Genomic DNA, 21,853 nt, shown 5'->3' on the forward strand with positions numbered 1-21,853 from the left:
TTGCCAATAGATAAACCCAAACGTTGCGTGAGTAATCATCAATAATAAGCATAAAGTACCTGGCTCCTCCTTGGGTAGTAGTCCGCATGGGGCCGCCCAGGTCCATATGAATGAGCTCCAGAAAATATGAGAAGCCCGATGAGTAGCCTCGTGAGGAAAGGCATCTCGGTGTTGCTTGCCATAAAGACAAGCCACACAAGTGAAGTGGGAGGGTTTCAGTGGTGGAAGACCCTCGACCATATGCGGAGAAGACAGTAGTTGCAGAGAAGTATAATTCAGATGCCCGTAGCGAGCATGCCACAAATCTATATCCATATGAGCTACAAAGGCATGATAGCTATGAAGAAGTTGCAGTAAATGAGATTGGGACTCAATCAAAGAGCCACCAAAGTCCTTCAATCGATAAAGACCACCTTCCTGGATACTTGTGGTAACAATCTACAAGGTGTCTGTCACCAATTGGCCGACCATTTGGTCCATTCCTAGTTTTTGCGTCTCGTTCACTTGAGGCCAGGCCGGTGTCTCGTGTGAAGAGGCCAGTATTTTGCTGACATGGACGGGAGCCAGACTGGTGCCACCCGTGTGTTAGCAGGATGGTGTCGTATGGACGGGAGCCAGACCAGTGCCACCCGTGTATGACCTGGACTGTGTTCGATCCATGGGACTGTCACACCATGGAAGAGCCAATATTCGTGCCGTGTTTTACCTATGGGACTGTCACACCATAGGGAAACTCGTGCCTGGAACTGTGTCTTACCTATGGGACTGTCACTCCATAGGAAGACCAGGTTTTTATGTTTTTATGTCGTGCCAGTTTTGTGCCGACAGATATTTTTGTACTTGTTCCATGAACGGGAGATATGTCCATGTTACTATTTGCACATGCACACATATTTTGCATGTTTGAAACTGTTTTCGCATGACATGTATTTGTGTGTTTGCCTGCTTGACGTGTTACTTACTGAGCGGGGACGCCTGCCAGTGAGTCGTGAAGTCTGCTCTGTATTCTGACGAGTTTTAGTGCATGTGAACAGGTGGTAAGTATGTTACACATGTTGTTTTAATATTTTATTCTAACCCCTTTGTTTTATAAGGTTAGGTGTTCACATTTATTTAAAAGTGGGCACCCCCTTTGGGCACCCACTTTGGGGCCAAGGTGGGGAGCCCCACTTTTAAGTAAGTGTGGGGGTGGGCATGGTCACCTACCCCCACTAATCCCCCCACATGCATGCGTGGGTATCACTAAGGTTAACTACACCTTAATTTTTATAACAAGGGCCTCTCTCAAACCATCGCATCTATCTGGCGGGGATCCATCAACCGGCGGCCATCTCTTCCATCGTGGCTGGTGGCTGTACACGCCTCAAGTGACTGCACGTATTCTCCAGCCGGCTGCTCCTCCAATAGGCGGCTGTTTTCCCTGCACAGCGACTGCAGCATCCTCTGCTCTGCTGGCTGCGCCTACTACCCTACCAGGCGGCTGATGTATTGTTGCTCCTTCAGGCGGCTGCTACTGCTCTCAGACGTGGGCCATCTTCACAAGGCACTGCTGCGCATGTGCTACTACAGGCGACTGAATTTTGCTGCTGGCGCTGCCATCTCCCCCTGTACTGTGGCGCATACTCTCATCCAGGCGGCTGCATCAACAGGCTGCGCTTGTTCACTCCCAGGCGGCTGAAGTTTGCTGCACTTGTTACCTCTCCCACAAGCGCATGTTTTTATCTTTACCATAAGCTACTGCTTTTGAGGCTGCTGGCTGCCCTATCCTCTGCACTACAGGCTGCAGCCAAAGCACCTCCCCATGCTTATTTACAGGCGACAGTTTAACCTCTGGCTGCACATGAATTTCCGCAAGTGACTGTGCACTCCATCTCCAATCAAGCAAGAGGTTGTGCACTCCATCTCTAATCAGCAGCCAGGTCTCTCTCCTCACTTGCAAGTGGATGTTTCTCTCTCACAGCAGGCGGCTGTGTCCTTTGTGGTGGTACATCCTCTCCACTGGTGTTCTACAAGGAGACTTCGCATCACCTGGGTGACTTCATCATACCACAAGTATTGGTTTTCTATCAACCATCTACAAGTAAGTGATTTTCAGATTTGAGTAAAGTATTATATGTTTAAATCTGATAAAGGATTCATCCCGCTCGGCCAACACCCGTTCAGTGCCGGGTTGTCCAAGCTGTATTGGCGAACCTCGGTCCAAAGGTGCTGAGATCGGGAGAGCCAGGCGTTAGTACGAGAGCACCTGTTTGTGCGTGGTCTCGGAACACCAGTGAGGCGCTCTCCGCGGAGTCCAGTGAAAGCACAGGACCGTAGAGATTGGACCACACTAGTGGTCATTCTGCTTCGAGTTTTCTTCATCGAAATCCGAGCCTATTTGTTTGGTACTGTTTTCATATGTGCGTGGACATTATCTGGTTCTCAGAACCCATGGAGCATTGTATTCATTAAATACTCCCAATAAATATATCATATATTGAGGGGGGGGTCGGCCCGTTCCGGCCCCAGTGCTGGTGTCCATCTTTCCATTTCTGTTCATTTATTTTTCAAGTTGTTTTAAGTTGTCCATTTCAAATTTGTGGTTTTAAAGTTGTGCTATTAAGCGTGTGGGTGTCCAACGGAGTCTTTCCCACTTGACGGGATCGGTTTCATTGGTATCAGAGCACGGTTGTTTCCCTCTTCCTAGTGGGGAAACGAACCTGTGTACTGGACATCCCGCTTTTAGCAAACTTAAAACACAATGGACAGCCAAGGCAACCCTTTGGAAGTGCCTAATTCGAGGGGTCCCTCTAGTGCTTCTCGTGGGTCTGATGCCTTGCGTGGTAGACACAAGCCCCTTGAAAGGGTTATGGATAGTGAATCCAAGGGTCAACTGTCTCCAGGGAAGACAGTTATGCTTGAACAAGAGCCTGATGCTATGAGGGCTGAAATGGAACATATGAGAAAACTTTTGCAGGCTCAAGAGCAAGAGTTAAAGTTCTTGCATGAAGATCCACATCTGCAAAGTGCTATTGAAGCCAGGAAGGCTGATGCTATGGTTGATGTAACTTTTGAATCAATGGCTCGTGAAGTGGGCAAGAAACCAAGGGAGTTGGCACTTGCCTATCTCCTTCGCAAAGGTGATATCAAAGAGGGGGATGACGGAGAGCTGAAATTCAGAAATCTACCTCATTTGAAGCATGGAGATCCCGCATCCCAGAGGCTGAAATCTTTTATGCAAAAGGAAGAGGTGACTGTCACCTCTCGACATGCATCTTCTCCCCAAGGCACTAAGCTTGATAGATATATGTATGCCAGTGCTCATGGAGAGCATGAAAGTCACATGCATGCAAGATATGTATCTCATGGTGACAGGTCTACTTCCAGAAAAATTTTGCCTTCTGAGTTGTCTCATGGAGAGACAATGCCATATGCAGGTAAGTCACATGCATCTGAGTTTCGAGTTCGTGGAGCACATGCCACCGTGCCCCATGAAGCTTCTATGACGGCCCATGGAGCCCATGCAGACAAGGCTACCCCGTTGGATAAGGGGAAAAGAAAAAGAGAGGACCATGAGCCTCATGCCAGGAAGCTCAAGGAGTTCAAAGCAGGTGATAAATCTGTCAAATTTGATGTCTTTCATGGTGAACATGATGCTTCTAAGGTGTTAGCATTTGTGGCACAGTTCGACATTGCTTTTAGCGATGAGGATTTCACAGAAAAATCAAAGGTGCGCCATGCTAGCATGTTTTTGAAAGGGACTGCTGCCCATTGGTGGATCACTGAAAAGATCACCAAGGATCCCATCTCTACTTGGCAGGAATTCAAAGATAGATTTTATGCTCAGTTCTTGCCACCCAATGCGGAGCAAACTCTCACTCAAAAGTGGGACAGGCTGGAACAAAAAGATAATGAGAGTGTGCAACAGTATGTTAACAAATTTTGGAAAGTGTTGCTGGAAGTGACTCCCTTCATGCTAATCACAGAGGATGAAAGAAAGAGGAAGTTTCGTTCTGGATTGCAACCAGCATATAGATCGGGTATTGAATTGCACCCGAAACATACGTTGCAACAACTCACAGCTTCTGCTCTTGCTACGGAGCAATTGGTGCTCAAGATTAAGCAAGATCAAGGAGGTTCCAAGGGGAAGGACAAGGCTGTCCCAAATCAGCAAAAGGGTGGACAGCCACCTAAAAAGAACTTCCGGGAGCCCTACAAGGGTGGTAAAGCTGAAAATAACACATCAAAAGAACAGGGTCCAAGGAAGAACAAATTTGGATTAACCCCGGAGCAAAGAGAGCAATATGCTAAGGATGGAAAATGCTTTTCTTGTGGTAGCAAAGACCACATGTTTCGGCAATCGCAAACCAAAGCACGAGGACAAGCACACCAAAGCAAATGTTCATGCAGTTCCTGATGTGCAAGGTAATACAGGTCATGATGCAAAGGAGCGAATGGTTTGCAAGGCTTGGGGGCAAATCAAGGATCAGCCCGCACTTTTCATGTTTGATGACTGTGCAACTGACAATTTCATCTCTATGCAAATGGCAGCTGCATTGGGTATTGAGGTCGAGCACATGGGACCTCAGATTGAAGCCGAAGCTGCATTTATTGGTAAAGAGGTGCAGGTTACCCCTTTGATTGGGAAGTTGCGCATCCATATTCAGGGCTACCTTGATAATGAGCATTTCCTAGTTGCTCCTCTGAATGGATGTGATGTATTGTTGGGCAAGCCGTGGCATCATAGGCTTGAGCCCCGCAAAGACTACAAGTCCAATATGATTTCTTTTATGCATAAAGGCCGCATGCACTTTATTGATGCTGGCAAAGAAGGGGATTCCATCCCAGTTGTATCACACATCCAAATTAATAAAGCAATGAAAAAGAGTCTTTCAGCTTACTTGGTTTTTGTGCGTGATAGTCTTGTGCCAAATCATCAAACTGTGGATGCTATGTCTAATGATAGGCTGAATTTTCTTAATGCATTCAACGACTGTTTTGTTGACTCGTTGCCAGGTGAATTACCTCCCCAAAGGCCCGAAGATCACCGCATAGATCTTGTGCCAGGTAGTTCTCCACCTAACAAACCCGCATACCGAGTGAGTGCTGCACAACAAGAAGAAATTATGAAGCAGGTAAACGAGCTTTTAGAGAAAGGTTTGGTTCAGCCCAGTTCCTCACCTTACTGCTCTCCTGTGCTTCTTGTTCAAAAAGAAGGACGGATCATTCCGTATGTGTGTAGACTATAGAGCTTTGAACAAGCTTACCATCAAGAACAGATTTCCTATTCCACGTATTGATGATATCTTGGATAAGCTTGATGGCTCAGCTTGCTTTAGCAGACTTGATTTGAAGAGTGGTTATCACCAGATACGCGTGGTGCCACAAGATGTCCATAAGACTGCATTCAGGACAGCCTTCGGATTATATGAATTCTTGGTAATGCCTTTTGGTCTCACCAATGCTCCTGCTACTTTTAATCGTATGATGGATAGGATATTCCGACCTCATCGCAAGTTTACAGGAGTCTTCTTTGATGATATCTTGGTTTTCTCCAAGAATGAGCAGGAATACAGAACTCATTTGGTCACAGTGTTCGAAGAGTTGCGGAAGCATAAACTTTTCGTCAATGCCAAGAAAAGTGAGTTTTTCCTTTCAGAGATTCATTATCTGGGACATATTGTATCCAAAGATGGAGTTACAATGGATCCTGCAAAGATAGACACTATTCGGAATTGGCCCGAATTGCAAAACGTACATCAAGTACGTAGTTTTCTGGGATTATGTTCGTATTACAGGCGTTTCATAAGGCATTTTGCTATGATTGCCACTCCTCTACATGATCTCACAAAGAAGAAAACTGCTTTCAAATGGACTTCAAAGGAACAGGATGCTTTCTTGCAGCTCAAGCATGCGATCATATGTGGTCCAGTATTGATTGTTCCTGACTTGCACAAGTCATTCGTGGTTGAATGTGATGCTTGTGGTGATTGCATAGGAGCTGTCCTAAATCAAGAAGGGCATGCAGTTGCATACGAGAGCCGTCGTTTGCATGATGCTGAGCTTCATATGGATATCTATGAGAAAGAGCTCTTGGCTGTACTTCACGCCTTAAAGATTTGGAAACACTACCTTCTTGGGGCTGAATTTGTAGTCAAGACAGATCATCAAAGCATGCGTAAAGACATTGAGGCTTATGTGCGTGCATGTATCACTTGCCAAAAGGTGAAATTTGACAGGCAAAAGCCTCCAGGTTTGCTTCAGCCATTGCCTATTCCCTCGCAACCTTGGGAAAGTATCACGATGGATTTTATTATGGATTTGCCTAGATCCCAGCATGGGAATGATGCTATTTGGACTATTGTGGACAGGTTTAGCAAGCAAGCTCACTTCTTGCCCGTCAAGAAAACCATTAAAGCTGATCATATGGTAAAGCTTTTTCTTGCTAATATTTTCAAGCATCATGGTATGCCTAAATCCATTGTTGGGGATAGAGATCCCAGGACTACAAGCCTATTTTGGAGGGCTTTGTTTGATAATATGGGTACTAAGCTTGAGTTTTCATCAGCTTATCATCCCCAAACGGATGGCCAAAGTGAAGCTGCAAATTCAGCCGTGTTGGATTTATTGAAATGTTATGTGGCAGATCAAAAGAGTGCATGGGAGAAGTATCTTCCACTTGTTGAGTTTGCCTACAACAATACAATCCATGCTTCCACAGGAAAGGCTCCGTTTGAGATTATTTATGGCAGAGTGGTCTTCCCACCCATCCTTCGTACAAAGGATGAGATTTTTGCAGCTGATGAATATGTTCGTGACTTGGATGTTGCCTTTGGTCAGGTGCGGACAGCCATTGCAAGATCTCAGGATAAGCATAAAATGGCTGCTGACAAGCATAGAAGGGACATGGAAGTCAAAGAAGGTGATTGGGTATTGCTGAAATTTGAGAAGGCTAGGCTTCGGAAAAGGCCAGGACGAGAAGGATCATATCCTAAGCTTTCTCCTCGCTATTATGGACCCTTCAAGGTGATTCACAAGATCAATGAAGTGTCCTACAGACTTGCTTTACCTAGTCATTGGAAGATTCACAATGCTTTTCATGTGAGTCTATTTCGGAAGTATGTGGGGCCAGATCCTGATGAGCCTGTCACAGAAGATCCGCCAGAGATTGAAGAGCTTGAGGAGATCCTCCAGCCAGAACAGATTGTTTTTCACAAGGAGAGAAAGCTACCTGCAGGAAAGCTTTCCAGGAGATACCTTGTGAAATTTAAGAATTATTTGCCTATTGATGCCAAGTGGGTAAATGAGGATTATTTTGCAGATTATCCGCAATTGTTGCAGGCATATCTTGAGGCTTTTAAGTTGAGGTCAACTCTTTAGAAGCCCGGGGGGATGTCACCAATTGGCCGACCATTTGGTCCATTCCTAGTTTTTGCGTCTCGTTCACTTGAGGCCAGGCCGGTGTCTCGTGTGAAGAGGCCAGTATTTTGCTGACATGGACGGGAGCCAGACTGGTGCCACCCGTGTGTTAGCAGGATGGTGTCGTATGGACGGGAGCCAGACCAGTGCCACCCGTGTATGACCTGGATTGTGTTCGATCCATGGGACTGTCACACCATGGAAGAGCCAGTATTCGTGCCGTGTTTTACCTATGGGACTGTCACACCATAGGGAAACTCGTGCCTGGAACTGTGTCTTACCTATGGGACTGTCACTCCATAGGAAGACCAGGTTTTTATGTTTTTATGTCGTGCCAGTTTTGTGCCGACAGATATTTTTGTACTTGTTCCATGAACGGGAGATATGTCCATGTTACTATTTGCACATGCACACATATTTTGCATGTTTGAAACTGTTTTCGCATGACATGTATTTGTGTGTTTGCCTGCTTGACGTGTTACTTACTGAGCGGGGACGCCTGCCAGTGAGTCGTGAAGTTTGCTCTGTATTCTGACGAGTTTTAGTGCATGTGAACAGGTGGTAAGTATGTTACACATGTTGTTTTAATATTTTATTCTAACCCCTTTGTTTTATAAGGTTAGGTGTTCACATTTATTTAAAAGTGGGCACCCCCTTTGGGCACCCACTTTGGGGCCAAGGTGGGGAGCCCCACTTTTAAGTCAAACCATCGCATCTATCTGGCGGGGATCCATCAACCGGCGGCCATCTCTTCCATCGTGGCTGGTGGCTGTACACGCCTCAAGTGACTGCACGTATTCTCCAGCCGGCTGCTCCTCCAATAGGCGGCTGTTTTCCCTGCACAGCGACTGCAGCATCCTCTGCTCTGCTGGCTGCGCCTACTACCCTACCAGGCGGCTGATGTATTGTTGCTCCTTCAGGCGGCTGCTACTGCTCTCAGACGTGGGCCATCTTCACAAGGCACTGCTGCGCATGTGCTACTACAGGCGACTGAATTTTGCTGCTGGCGCTGCCATCTCCCCCTGTACTGTGGCGCATACTCTCATCCAGGCGGCTGCATCAACAGGCTGCGCTTGTTCACTCCCAGGCGGCTGAAGTTTGCTGCGCTTGTTACCTCTCCCACAGGCGCATGTTTTTATCTTTACCATAAGCTACTGCTTTTGAGGCTGCTGGCTGCCCTATCCTCTGCACTACAGGCTGCAGCCAAAGCACCTCCCCATGCTTCTTTACAGGCGACAGTTTAACCTCTGGCTGCACATGAATTTCCGCAAGTGACTGTGCACTCCATCTCCAATCAAGCAAGAGGTTGTGCACTCCATCTCTAATCAGCAGCCAGGTCTCTCTCCTCACTTGCAAGTGGATGTTTCTCTCTCACAGCAGGCGGCTGTGTCCTTTGTGGTGGTACATCCTCTCCACTGGTGTTCTACAAGGAGACTTCGCATCACCTGGGTGACTTCATCATACCACAAGTATTGGTTTTCTATCAACCATCTACAAGTAAGTGATTTTCAGATTTGAGTAAAGTATTATATGTTTAAATCTGATAAAGGATTCATCCCGCTCGGCCAACACCCGTTCGGTGCCGGGTTGTCCAAGCTGTATTGGCGAACCTCGGTCCAAAGGTGCTGAGATCGGGAGAGCCAGGTGTTAGTACGAGAGCGCCTGTTTGTGCGTGGTCTCGGAACACCAGTGAGGCGCTCTCCGCGGAGTCCAGTGAAAGCACAGGACCGTAGAGATTGGACCACACTAGTGGTCATTCTGCTTCGAGTTTTCTTCATCGAAATCCGAGCCTATTTGTTTGGTACTGTTTTCATATGTGCGTGGACATTATCTGGTTCTCAGAACCCATGGAGCATTGTATTCATTAAATACTCCCAATAAATATATCATATATTGAGGGGGGGGTCGGCCCGTTCCGGCCCCAGTGCTAGTGTCCATCTTTCCATTTCTGTTCATTTATTTTTCAAGTTGTTTTAAGTTGTCCATTTCAAATTTGTGGTTTTAAAGTTGTGCTATTAAGCGTGTGGGTGTCCAACGGAGTCTTTCCCACTTGACAGGATCGGTTTCAGTGTCAGTGTCAATGATCTCAAGGACGGAACTGTCAAAGTAGACACCATATCCTTTCTCCGCAATCCAAAAAACTGAGAGGAGATTGTTGGAGAGCTTGGGAACATGAGGCACATCCCAAGTGGTAGAAGGTTGGCCCGGGAAAGAGTTAAGTTGCACATTACCAACCGAAGGGGCCTCCAAGTTGGAAGCATCACCAATGGACACCGTCGAAGAGCTGGGACGAATGTCATGAAAAATGGTCCTGTCAGGAGCCATGTGAGTAGTACACCCACTATCAACCACCCAATCCGTAAGACATGAGGCGGAGGGAACACAAGAGTTTGAGGGAAGCTCCTCAATACCAATGAAGACAGTCTCCTTGGTGGAAGAGGATTTTTGAGTTTGGTTGGTGGAAGTTGAGACCACAATAATGACAAGTAAGCTCCTTGTGAGAGGGATTGTTGGCAGATTTGTGGTCACCTTTGTTGCTCGTGGAGACCTTGGACTACAATTTGCTTTTTCCCTTAGCCTGAAGAAGGGTCTCGAAAGTACCCTAGCTAGTCTTCTTTCTCATGGCCCTATCCTAAAGCATGCCGACAATGGTATGTAGATCAGGAGTAGAAGGAAGAAGTGATATAGTATCACAAAAAGCAGAGAAAGTCTCAAGAAATTTGGCGAGGAGCCGATTGACAAAGTCCTCGCCCTTAGCTTTGCTCCCCAAAGAGACCAACTGCTTCTGAATGGTTATGAACTCTGTAACACGGCAGTATCAGCGATCTCGTCACGCGCATCCCGCACTTGGATGCCACGTGGACATATCTGTACAGAAGGTGCAAGACCTGGGATGGTAAACTCGTCCCATGTGAGCCCAGTCCGGGACGAGTCAGCTAGGGTTCCATCGCAATCCTCCAAGGTCAGGTGTGCATTGTCCTGCACATGAGTCCAAGGTCAGGTGTGCATCGTCCTGCACATGAAACAGTGCCAGTCCGCGCTGTGAGTCTCCCTCTGGAATGATGTCAGTGATTCTGTGTATCTGGTATGGTACTGGATGCTAGATCATTGTGTAGATAGTTAGGGTTTGCATATAGGAAAGGGGCCAGCCCATAGAGCTACCCCAAGTACTTGTGTGGGCATGGGGACAGTGTAAAACCACCCCCATGAGGGCCAGGAAGGTCCTGGCTGTACCCACCAGCCATGGGTAGGCCATGGAGGGCTGTAGGACAGCCCTAGGGGCATGCCAGGGGCAGCCGACAGGTCATCCAGCCTTGTGATGGCTGTAGGGCAAGTATGGGGCAGCCCATACAGGCTGCCCAGTCTCCAAACAGCAAGTATGCAGTGCCCAGGCCTCTAGAAGACCATGCGCCTAGTGCCCAGCCAACAAGGGAAATATGCGCAGATTTTCTTAAGCATTTAATGCTGTTTTTCCAGTCGTGGGCTGATTTATGACAACCGACTGGATTATAACTGGCCGACTGCCTTTTCTGAGGGGTGTAAATACCAAGGCCCCAAGTCGTTTGTGTTATCTCATAATTCACCAAGAGCCTAAGCTGATCAAAGGGCCAAGACAGCCAAGGATAAGCTAACGCAGAAGAGGTGAAGGTCTGCAGGTCAAGGGCAGAGTTATCTCAGCCAAGAAAGGTCAAGTTTTCTATATTTTCTTTTCAGATTTGCATCATTCTAATAAAGCAAATACACCATTCGTGGTGGGGGCCCTACAGAGGGTATTCGGGACCCAATACTGTGTCCGCTTCTCCCTCTCTTTCTCTCTTTTTTTCTGCACATCTACATTCAGTTTTGTGCGTTAATTCCGTCGCGACGAGTGTGCTGATATCTGAGCATTGAAGTTACCGATCTCCCCCGAAGCCTCCGCATGTTACAGTGGTATCAGAGACTACTTCAAGTGCAAAGATACAGCAAAAAAACCAGAATTTTTTCTCGCTCGTGTGGTTGGTTTTCAGACGCCGGTGGACTACCCCTTTCAGAGTGTCTCCTGTCCCTCAAAGGACGGTTGGTTTTCAGCCTCCGAAAGTCTCCCACACACATAGTGGATGGTCAGATTTCGCTCCGGAAAGGAAGTGCGTTTTCCTGCTATGGCGAGCTTCGACGACGAGAGAGACCAAGAACCTTGGGACCAGAGTGCACCGGCCAGCCCAGCTAGGGCATCAGGCTTGAGTGTTACAGAGATGTTCCAACAGATGATGCGAGCAATCATTGACCAGACGACCAAGTTGGAAGAGCAGAAGGCGCAGATCCAGGCTCTGGAAGAGCATACCCGTTCTCCAGCGTCGTGTTTTCCATCTCCTCCTCCCTCTCCTTCCGTATCCTAGAATCCAGATCCTCGACACAGGGACCCTCTCGCGGGGTCACGACCGCAGCCGAGCTCTTTGCTTGAGTTGCAGATGCGTGCATTGGAGATCCGACAACCTGAAGACGAAGCCATGCGACGTATGGAACATGAGCGTTACCTCAAAGCTTTGGACACCAGATTGACACCAGCGGCGCCCTCGAATCATTTTCCCGAGAAAATGAACTTCAGTAAGTATAATGGTAAACTTGACCCCACAACTCTTTATTCATGGTTGCATCAGTTTAAAGCTTACTTTGCCGCAGTTGGAAAGACAGATACTGACAGAGTGATCTTAGCCAGTTGGTAATTGGAAGGTGAGGCCATTCCTTGGTGGACTCAGTGGGCTCATGCCCACACCAGATTAGGTATGGCAGCTTATGTGGGACGAGTTTGTCCGTGACCTTTAAGCAGCGGTTTCTACCGCCCCACTACCTTGAGCGACTCGAAGACGAGTTCAAGGGAGCGCGTCAAAACGCGCAACCAGTCCTTCAGTTTGCCAATAGAATTTCGACTTTATGTTTGCAATTAGGCTTATCTGATTCGGACAAGAAAGGGCAGTTTTTGTATGGCCTTGACACGCAAATCCAATGGGGGGTGCATATGTTTACGCCAGCCACCTTCGAAGACGCACTCTCGCTTGCGCATAGTGCAAAAATGAAGCATAATGGTGGCAAGCCCAAGACTTCCCAGCCGGCTACTCCCAAGGCTACCGCTCTGGGGCAATAGGCCAAAACCAGACGAGGTCTTCCCCAGGACAGAGCACGGGAGCCTCTGGCTCCAAGAACTCGAACAATGCGTCTAAGCTTACTCCAGACCAGAAAGCGGAGGCAGGCAAGACAGGTGACAAGTTGAGTGCTGAGGAGATTTCTCAGTACAAGAAGGGGGGTAGATGTTTCTTTTGCCATACAAAAGGACATACTTCTCGGGAGTGTCCTAAGAATACTCCAAAGACCGCCACCGTAGCCTCCACATCTTCCGTGGTGAGCCGAGCTCCCACACAGACCCCAGTGGCTCCCCCTGGTTCTTCAAATCCCAATGCTTCAGTTGGAGCAATTATTAGCCGGGAGCGAAGATAAGCAGAAGGGCGCCCATGACTAGGAGTATGAGCGCAACGAATTGCTCAAGTCCTTTGGCTACATAGGTGACCAGAGAGTCGTTGTCTTGTTTGACAACGGCAACACGGAGGATGTGGTCACGGAACAGGCCGCTCGACATGCTCGTTTCGTCCTGACTTTGGTGGACAAACAGGTTGAGGGTTTTAGCACAGGCATGACTACGAGCATCAAGTATGAAGCTCTTGGTGCTAAATTAGTTATTCAAGGCATAGAATTTGTGCGTGATTTTATGGTTGCCCCTCTTGTAGGAGCAGACATAAGTTTTTGCATTCAATGGTTTCACAAGTTTCTTCCTGATGTCAAGTACCGCTTCATGGGTTCCTCGGTCCTGAAACTTCGTGAGGAACTGTCGTAGTCTTCGGCCTGAGCCATGCTTGAAACGGTGCTTGACAAGCACGAGCCCACCGGAACCGCCTCCTGCAGCAACGCAACAGCAAAAAGACAAGCAAAACAATATATGGGTTTTTTTCCCCCTTTATCCTTTAATAAGTATGCCTCCATATCAACTATTGATAAGCAAGATGTACGCCAACTAGCCATGACTAGAGGCTAGCCAGATAGGCAAAGCACCCCTAGATAGTAAGACAAAAAACAAAAGCATAATTCAACAACATTATGCCAATGAAAGCAAGTCGCTTTCCTCAAAGGGCAGGCCCTTGAACTCGTGGGCCACCTTACAACCCTAGAAAACAAACCGAGTCCGGTCCTCCCAAACCAAACAAAGATCATCACTAAGGTGAAAGAAGAGATGAAGGAACACCTACACAACATCAAGGCAGTGGTTCAAGGCGATTTGCAAAGGCAAGTCACTATCGAAGTTGAGGAAAAGGAACTAACGCAATCGGAGAACCTCCAAGTCCATCTGGACGGTTTACTTGAAAAAATGGTATATAGATGGAGACGAGGAGGGATACTTAGGAGACCAATTAGCTGAAGCCATACCAATGATAAAGTGGGATGCTTTGGGTCCAGTTTCATGACAAGGCAATTATGCAATAATTTCTCACCGAAGCAAACCTGAGAAGATTGAGCTTCTCAAACTGTCAAAGATACTCAAGTCTCAAAGGTACCAAGATGTGGATTGCTGAAGCAATGTGCAACTAGCCACGACTAGAGGCTGAGCTGGATAGGCTAAGCACCACTAGGTAGCAAGACAAAAACACAAAAGCATAATTCAAGTACATTATGCCGAAGAAAGCAAATCACTTTCCTCAAAGGGCAGGCAGGCCCTTGAACTCATGGGCCACCTTACAACCCTAGAAAACAAACCGAGTCCGATCCTCCCAAACCAAACAAAGATCATCACTAAGGTGAAAGAAGAGATGACCGAACACCTGCACAACATCAAGGCAGTGGTTCAAGACGATTTGCGAAAGCAAGTCACTATCGAAGTTGAGGAAAGGAACTGACGCAATCAAAGACCCTCCAAGTCCATCTGGGCGGTTTACCTGAAAAATGGTATATAGATGGAGACAAGGAGGGATACTTAGGAGACCAATTAGCCGAAGCCATACCAATGATAAAGTGGGATGCTCTAGGGTTTCATGACAAGGCAATTATGCAATAATTTCTCACCGAACCAAACTTGAGAAGATTGAGCTTCTTAAAAAGTCAAAGACACTCAAGTCTCAAAGGTATCAAGATGTGGATTGTTGAAGAACTGTGCAAGTCAAGCAGAATTAGCCAAAGTTTGAGCAGCCCACAAAGAAGGAAAGTGGGTGGTCTACTACAAGGGGGAAGCTCTCATTGAAGACTTTTGGCCAAAATCCCAAACCCAAACCAAGATCAAAACCTAGTTATTCTAGAGATAGGGAGTTTTGAGATGATTGTCTCTGTTTGATGCTTGGCATTGTAGATCTACAAGATCATTAGATCAAAGAGGGCTTTTCGTTAGTGATAAGTTTTTCTTTTGTTGGATTGGATAGTTGGCTTCAGACCTTTATGGTCTTTCTATTGCGTCTTTGGTCTCATATGTCATTTTGGCCTTCCGTAGACGTTAATATAATTTGGTCTCATATGTCATTTACATCTACAATTTGGTCTCATATGTCATTTTGGCCTTCAGTAGAAGTTAATATAATTTTCTTTCTTAAGTTAATATAATTTTCTTTCTTTCTTTTTCTCATCATTGAGAGGTCAATGATAATTAGTATTACTTCTTTGGTTATGACCTTGCCAGCTCAATGATGATTATAGCCAACAGGCAGTAACCCAGCAAATCGGTGAACCGCTTCAAGCATGAAAAAGTGACGCAACCTCGGCTTTGACTAAACACGGTTGAGACTTGGGGAGGGGGGGGTCCCGAGTTCTTCCCATTGGAAGGCTAGTGGGTAAAGCATAGTGATAGTTTTTCAACAAACCAACCAGGCCTGCGTGTGGAACTTGCACATGAGTTAACTAACACAGAAATCCACGAGACGGCTTACCGATGAGACGCGTTTACAAAGCTGCCCGAATTTGCCCCGAACGTCTCCGCACAAAAGGACCCTGGGCGGCGCCATTGCTGCGGGAAATAGGTGTCACGATTCTGCTTCAAGACCGTAAAGGCGTTAAGTAGTTTAGCAAAATTTAACATATTTATTTACACACAGCAAATGAGGTGATAGGTCAAGTGGTAAAGATATTTACTTTGTAGAGGATATGAGGGATCCTCAAGGGAGTATGTTGGTCAAAAAAAAAATTTGTAAAAATATAAAAGTGCCTACAGGCAACACCCATTAGCATTCAAAAATGGTAATTACTAGAGCATCTTGGCTCAGTTCCAGTCGAGAAAAAAAAACATATTTACACGTACCCGCCGTGAGTGAGCCTCCACCCCCTTGTGATGTAGTAAATTGTTGTAAATGGAACCCCATGGCCTCCACACTCTATCCACTGCTCTACATAGCATTTCTTGTTTTTTCCATGAGTAGATCCTTTTGTAGTCGCAACAAAAACGGCTTGGTCTTGTCGCCCAAAGGCATTATAACTTGTGGTCTCGCAAAGCATCCACAATACTAACGAAGACATGAGCGGATTTGAACTACGGGCATCCCCTCTCCAAGTAACAACCCTCACCTCTAGGCTACACATCAATACGTAGCTATGAGAAAATGTGAAGAAAATGAGAAATCCACATGTGTTAACTAGCATGAACAATATCATTAAGCCACTACACTGAGTGGGTTTTCCCACTAGTGTCTATAAAGCACACTAGTAGATGGATAATATCAATGAGGAAGCCATTGAACGTAGATTGGAATAATCTTAAGCTACATAGTGATTGTGATGTTAACAAAGGCATTAAATAATAAGTTCACTTATAAGTATAAATTTTATAAACAAAGTATCATGAAAATTTCATACCATCATGAAGAATCTTAAAGTATATAAAAGAAGAAAAAGACATAAAACTAGTGAGCCAAAACTAGTGAGAAAGACTAAGGGTTTTTAATTGTACTAAGAGTCATATAATGTACACGTGTTAATGAATTTATTGTTATATACCTTTCAAAATGTTTATGAAGATCATAAGAGAATCAACAAAAGAGTAATTATATGACAGAGTTTATGCACATAATTGTTAAAAACCTCATTCGAATGTAGTAAATCCTTGTGTAACTCTTGTTTTTATTCTTGTAACTAGATTCTTTATGCCATAAAATTATGCACACCACATGAAAAAGTCAAAGTTAGTGGGATCAAAATCCAAACTCATGTAATGGGATTATGGGCCGATATAGAGAACATTGGCATGGCCTATGCACTAAGATCACACTTTCCGGTTCTTCTCTATCCATACATGACAATATGTAGTGATGAAGTGGGCATGCTTCCTCAAAACTGTAAAATTCATGAATGTGCCCCTTTTTTAAAAGGATTTAAGCAACACTATTTTAAGCAATGATTTTTTAAAGTAATGGTTTTCTAAGGTTTTACTAGCACAATGATTTTTTAAAGTAATGGTTTTACTAAGGTTTTACTAGCACAATTTTTTGAGTAGTGGCTAACATATAAAAATATTTAAACACAACAAAAAAAATATAGCACATGTTCACATACAATGATTGTTAGAATCTAGCAATGTATCCTACCTTCTTGCCTTCAATGTGAGCAATGGGTGTGATTGGTTGTTGACCCGCACAACTTTGATTTTTATTGAGATGAGACTTAATAGATGAAGACATTAAGTTCAGAGATTGTTGCATAAGCTTTAGATATTGTTGAAGCATCATTAAATGTGTAAGCTTATTTACTTCCATTCCTAGGTTATCCCACAATTAGTAAAGCTTAATGGTGCTCCCTGGTAACAATGCCATAAATGTTTATCCTTGTTCGATCAAGGGTCATTATCATGGAGTTAAACCTACCATTCAACCCTTATATTTGCAAGATCTCACTCCTCAAGTGATCTTCCCACACTTGTTGTCACACAGAGGTGGTTCCTCATGTTGTAGTGATTGGTGAAGGGAGAGAATAGAAGAGAGAGGATGCATGATTTAATGGATGGCACTGCCTTCCAAACCCTAAGCATGAATATATCCATAATTGCTAGCATAGAGTTGCAAGGGAGAGAGAGTAGAGAGAAAACACTCAATCTATGGCATAAATGAGAAGCTCTTGAAATTGACTTGTATACATTATAAGCCATCTCTCACTAGGCCACACACGGGAGTAAGTGATCCAAGGGTGTCCATTTTATACTTCTAGCTAATTCACATATATATGGTCTTAATTACCAATTTTCTATTTCCAACTCAATTACTTATTGTGAATTTCCTCATGGTACAAGCATGACGCCCAAAATATGTAGGTATCTTGTAGAAAGCTATAACATTGCAAAATGCACATTTTACAATGTAGTCGTTATTATGATGTGATGAAGACACATTTTTACAATGTAGTGGTGGCATAAAGAAGACTTTTATAATGTAGTGATGACATGATGAAGACATCAGCATGGCTCCAAAAATGATCCTAGGAATGAAAAGAGAGGTGGTTGAGGAATCAAACTCTTTAAGAGTTTCTAGTAGTCTAGAAAGGACAACCTTTGACCAATGCAACTTGGAAATAAAATCTATAGTTTAGGCAACATTACATGAGTTTGTCATCTCGCGAGGACATTGAATGCTAAAAAGGAGGGGAGAATGTCATAAGCCAAGTAAGAAAATTGCTTGAGGATAAAAGCTATCTAAAGGAGAGGCAAACAATAAATGTGGCATCTAGTGTGAGGCAAGCTACCAAAATAAGACTAGAACCTTATGTTGAGATATCGAGCTCGTCTAGTGAGGCGGTGACCACTGATGACCCGCCTGGGGGATAGGCCCCACACTTACACCACTGGCATGGTTGGTGAGATCATGGGTGATATGCGGCCAGTGGGATGACAGGCTGTGTGACAGCCACTCTAGAGACTGGCATAGTTATAGCGCCAGCTCATTTAGTTGGGTTCACATTATAGAGAACCCGTGTATGTATTTGGTTGAGTACCTTTCATATTGTGTGTACTCTTATTCTTGTATATGGTGTGTTGAGTGTTGAGTAGAGAAGAAGAAGATTTTCAGCCTCTCACCTTGTGTGTTCTCTATTAGGGTTTTGTGAGTGTGTGTGTGTGTGCTTGCAAGAGCTCAAGCTCTCCTCCCCCCTGCATCTTTTCATGGTATCAGAGCCTGGTTCATGCTAAGGGCTGAGCTGCAAGCAAGAGAACCACAGGAAGCGGTACGAGGGTAAGAGCTTCAACTACTCTTCCCTATTGTGTTGGTGACTACACCCTTGTCGGGAGCTCTACGGGAGGCACCGGCAAACGATCTCCGATGATTGAGGAGCTTTCTTCGCGGGAGTGAAGCTATAGGGCAACTATACAGTCCTATAGTCCTACGGATTGAATTTTCGGGCCGAAAACGCGTTTCGGGCGCGTTTGGACCTCCGTTTTTCAGAAAGCAGGCGATTTCGAGCATTGCGGGTAAGTCATCGATTCTCTGCAGAACTCTGTTTTAAGAACTGCAGGAAGACAGATTGACTGTGCAGACACTGTGGGTGCTGCAAAGAGGTCTACAGTTGCCATTGGGTGTATGTATGCACATTGAAGTCACTGGTTGTGACATTTGAGAGTACTACAGTACCGCTGTGCAGAAAATACAGCATTTGTGCAAGAAAAACCAGAGTGCAGGTTCTGGTAAAATTGTGTGTTTGGCAAGATGTCTAATGATGGCATAACACAGATTGTGGCTGAGAAGCTTGACAAGAATAACTTCCATGCTTGGAGGTTCAGGTTGACGAATTTCCTGATGGGAAAAGGCTATTGGGACTACATAGAAGGTGAGCATGAAGAGGCACCGGAGATACCGGATATAAATCCGACTGCTGCTGGCAGATGTGAAAGAGTTTAAAGACTGGAACCAAGGAGCCAGGAAGGTTATGTATTGGCTTTCCATTAGTATACAGGACACCATGATTAGGCACATTCAGGATGCCAAGTCCCCCAAGGAGGCGTGGGACACCTTGGTAAAGCTTTATGAAACAAATACCAAGGCACGCAAGATACAGTTGAAGAATGAACTTCATACTGTGGAGAAAAAGAGCATGTCTGTGAATGACTATGCGCTGAAGATAAAGGGTATTGTGGAATCCCTTGCATCTATTGGTGTGTCAGTAGATGATGATGACAAGGTGGAAGTCTGTCTACGTGGTCTCGGGCCACAATACAAGGCGTTTAAGACGTCTATTCAGACTCGGGAAAACATTCCCAACTTTACAGATTTGGTGTCTATGCTGATTATCGAAGAGAAGAACTTGGGTGAAGACCAACAGTCTTCACAAAGCAAAAACAATTCAGAGCAACAGGCCTTCTACATGAGTTCAGGAAGAGGACGAGGTAGAGGAGGGCACCAAAGATGATATGGTCACAAGAGTATGATTTAAACAACAAGAGGATTCAAATTAGGCACCCATGATTCATTGGCATATAAGGAGGAGAGGATCGTTACCATTATGGCATGCTAAATTATTATACACTTGCTTATTAAGCCAATATATCTCATAAGTGTTTAGATTTATAATTACTACATGAATTTTTTTGTTTTCTTTTATGCTGGGGTCAACTTGGCACATACGTGTCCCATTATAATTACTACATTAATCTAGGATAAGTGAGCTTTCTTTCTATGCATGGTCACAATTTAAACAACAAGAGGGTTTAAATTGGGCATCCATGTATTATGACTTGCTAGATTATCATACACTTGCTTATTGAGCTAGTATATCTCACAAGTGTTTAGGTTTATAATTACTACGTTAATTTAGGACCAATGAGCTCTCTCTATGCATGATGCAAGCCTCTAGAAAATAGAAGCTTAATAAATGCTAGGGCTTTCATGAGTGGTATAAAAGGAGGAGAGAATCATTACCATTATAACATGCTAGATTATCATACACTTGCTTATTGAGCTAATATATCTCACAGGTATTTAGCTTTACAATTTACTACATTAATCTAGGATAGTGAGTTCTCTCTGTGCATGATGTTGGATGAGATTTAAGCTTTCATACTATTTGTCTACTCTCTAACTAGTTCCATTGGGATGCACTGCACATTAAGCCCATTAAGTTAAAGCATAAATTATGCATATCTATCATCATGCTAGGCAGAAAACTCACAAACGGTATAGCCCATGCTCAACCTAACCTTGTTGCTTAGTTTCGAGTTATAGTTTCATAAAGCTTTGATCCTACCTTCAATCATGCATGATTTAAGCTACCCCACCAATAGCTCCAATTAAAAAATTGACACTAACTTCCACCTCCTATGGCCTTCTCCTTGGAAAATATAGGTGGTATTCTCTATGAGACATTCCTTTATGAAACAATGGGCCCCACTACCACCACCCCAAGAATTAGGCTTGTGAGGAAAACTATGTAACTATAAGGCTAATACAACCTTGAGCAAATAATATAACATTTTTTCTTGCTTCCTTGCTCCACTTTTCCATTCATTTTCGTATGCTTTGATTTGTCCTTACTTCTCTACATATAAAGCACTAAGCCATGGCACCCACGTTCAATATTTGTGTATTTCTTCAACTTGTAAAACTAATCAAACAAATAGGCTGCTTGGCTCAATAATGGTAACTCAATAATGGCACACACAAACATGGCACCCATGTTTAATATTTGTGTTGATTTCTTCAACTTGTAAAACTACTCAAACAAATAGGTTGCTTGGCTCAATAATGGTAGCTTGATAATAGCTTATGCTTGGATAGAAATCTCACATAATCACCTACAAATATTTTTCCTTACATCCTAGCTCACACTAAGCTTCTTCCAACATGTTTGTTATAATTGTAGCTCACACTAAGCTTCTGCATTCTCAACACAAGAGAGGCAACAAGACTAATATAGTATGGGGGTTGGACTATATAAACAATGCCACTCGTTATGTCATTTAGCAGTTTAACATGTTGCATATGGCTTCATATCTTTGCTATTTTGCTCAACAAAGATGGATTACATAGATAATTGTTTCTCATATCCTAGTTAAATTGCTAAGAGCTTTTTGATGATTTATAATCATTTAATCGTGACCTTCTTAGGTAGGCTTGTTGTAAGAGTTTGACCTTCTTAGCTAGGCTTGTTGTAAGAGTTTGATGTTATATACTACCTACTTTAGATTTCTCTATAGTATGGGAAAGGCACTTTACCATAATGACTTTTATGATGTGGTGAAAATGTAAGATTTTAACATTGGTTTTGACAATTAGTCTAAGCTAAGGAACTTGTGTTCCATATGACCCTATCTTGCATAATGTTAGTTACTCACTCAACCATGCTTATTTAGTTGTATCGATGTATCGTATAGATGCATCACTATCATAAATTATTGAGGGCCCATTACTAGCATGATGTTTGTAAACATGCAAGTCCATTAAGTAGGGTGGGTCGTTTCTTACTATAGGATGTCGAATAA

At 44.4% G+C, this 21,853-nt stretch overlaps 1 protein-coding gene across 1 annotated transcript in view; it reads right to left on the reverse strand.

Moving 5' to 3' along the window:
• LOC147615804 (CwfJ-like family protein / zinc finger (CCCH-type) family protein) overlaps positions 1 to 15,508 on the reverse strand; it is a 65,351-nt gene extending 49,843 nt beyond the window's left edge. The window contains exon 1 of the mRNA XM_086778412.1: positions 15,336 to 15,508. Coding sequence (XP_086634538.1) covers positions 15,336 to 15,410 — 75 coding nt within the window. The 5' untranslated portion in view covers positions 15,411 to 15,508. The remainder of the gene's footprint in view (positions 1 to 15,335) is intronic.
• Positions 15,509 to 21,853: the final 6,345 nt, after the last annotated feature.

This window comes from Cibotium barometz, chromosome 39 (assembly GCF_041138505.1).
Source record: "Cibotium barometz isolate CiBa-2024 chromosome 39, ASM4113850v1, whole genome shotgun sequence".
NCBI lineage: Eukaryota > Viridiplantae > Streptophyta > Polypodiopsida > Cyatheales > Cibotiaceae > Cibotium > Cibotium barometz.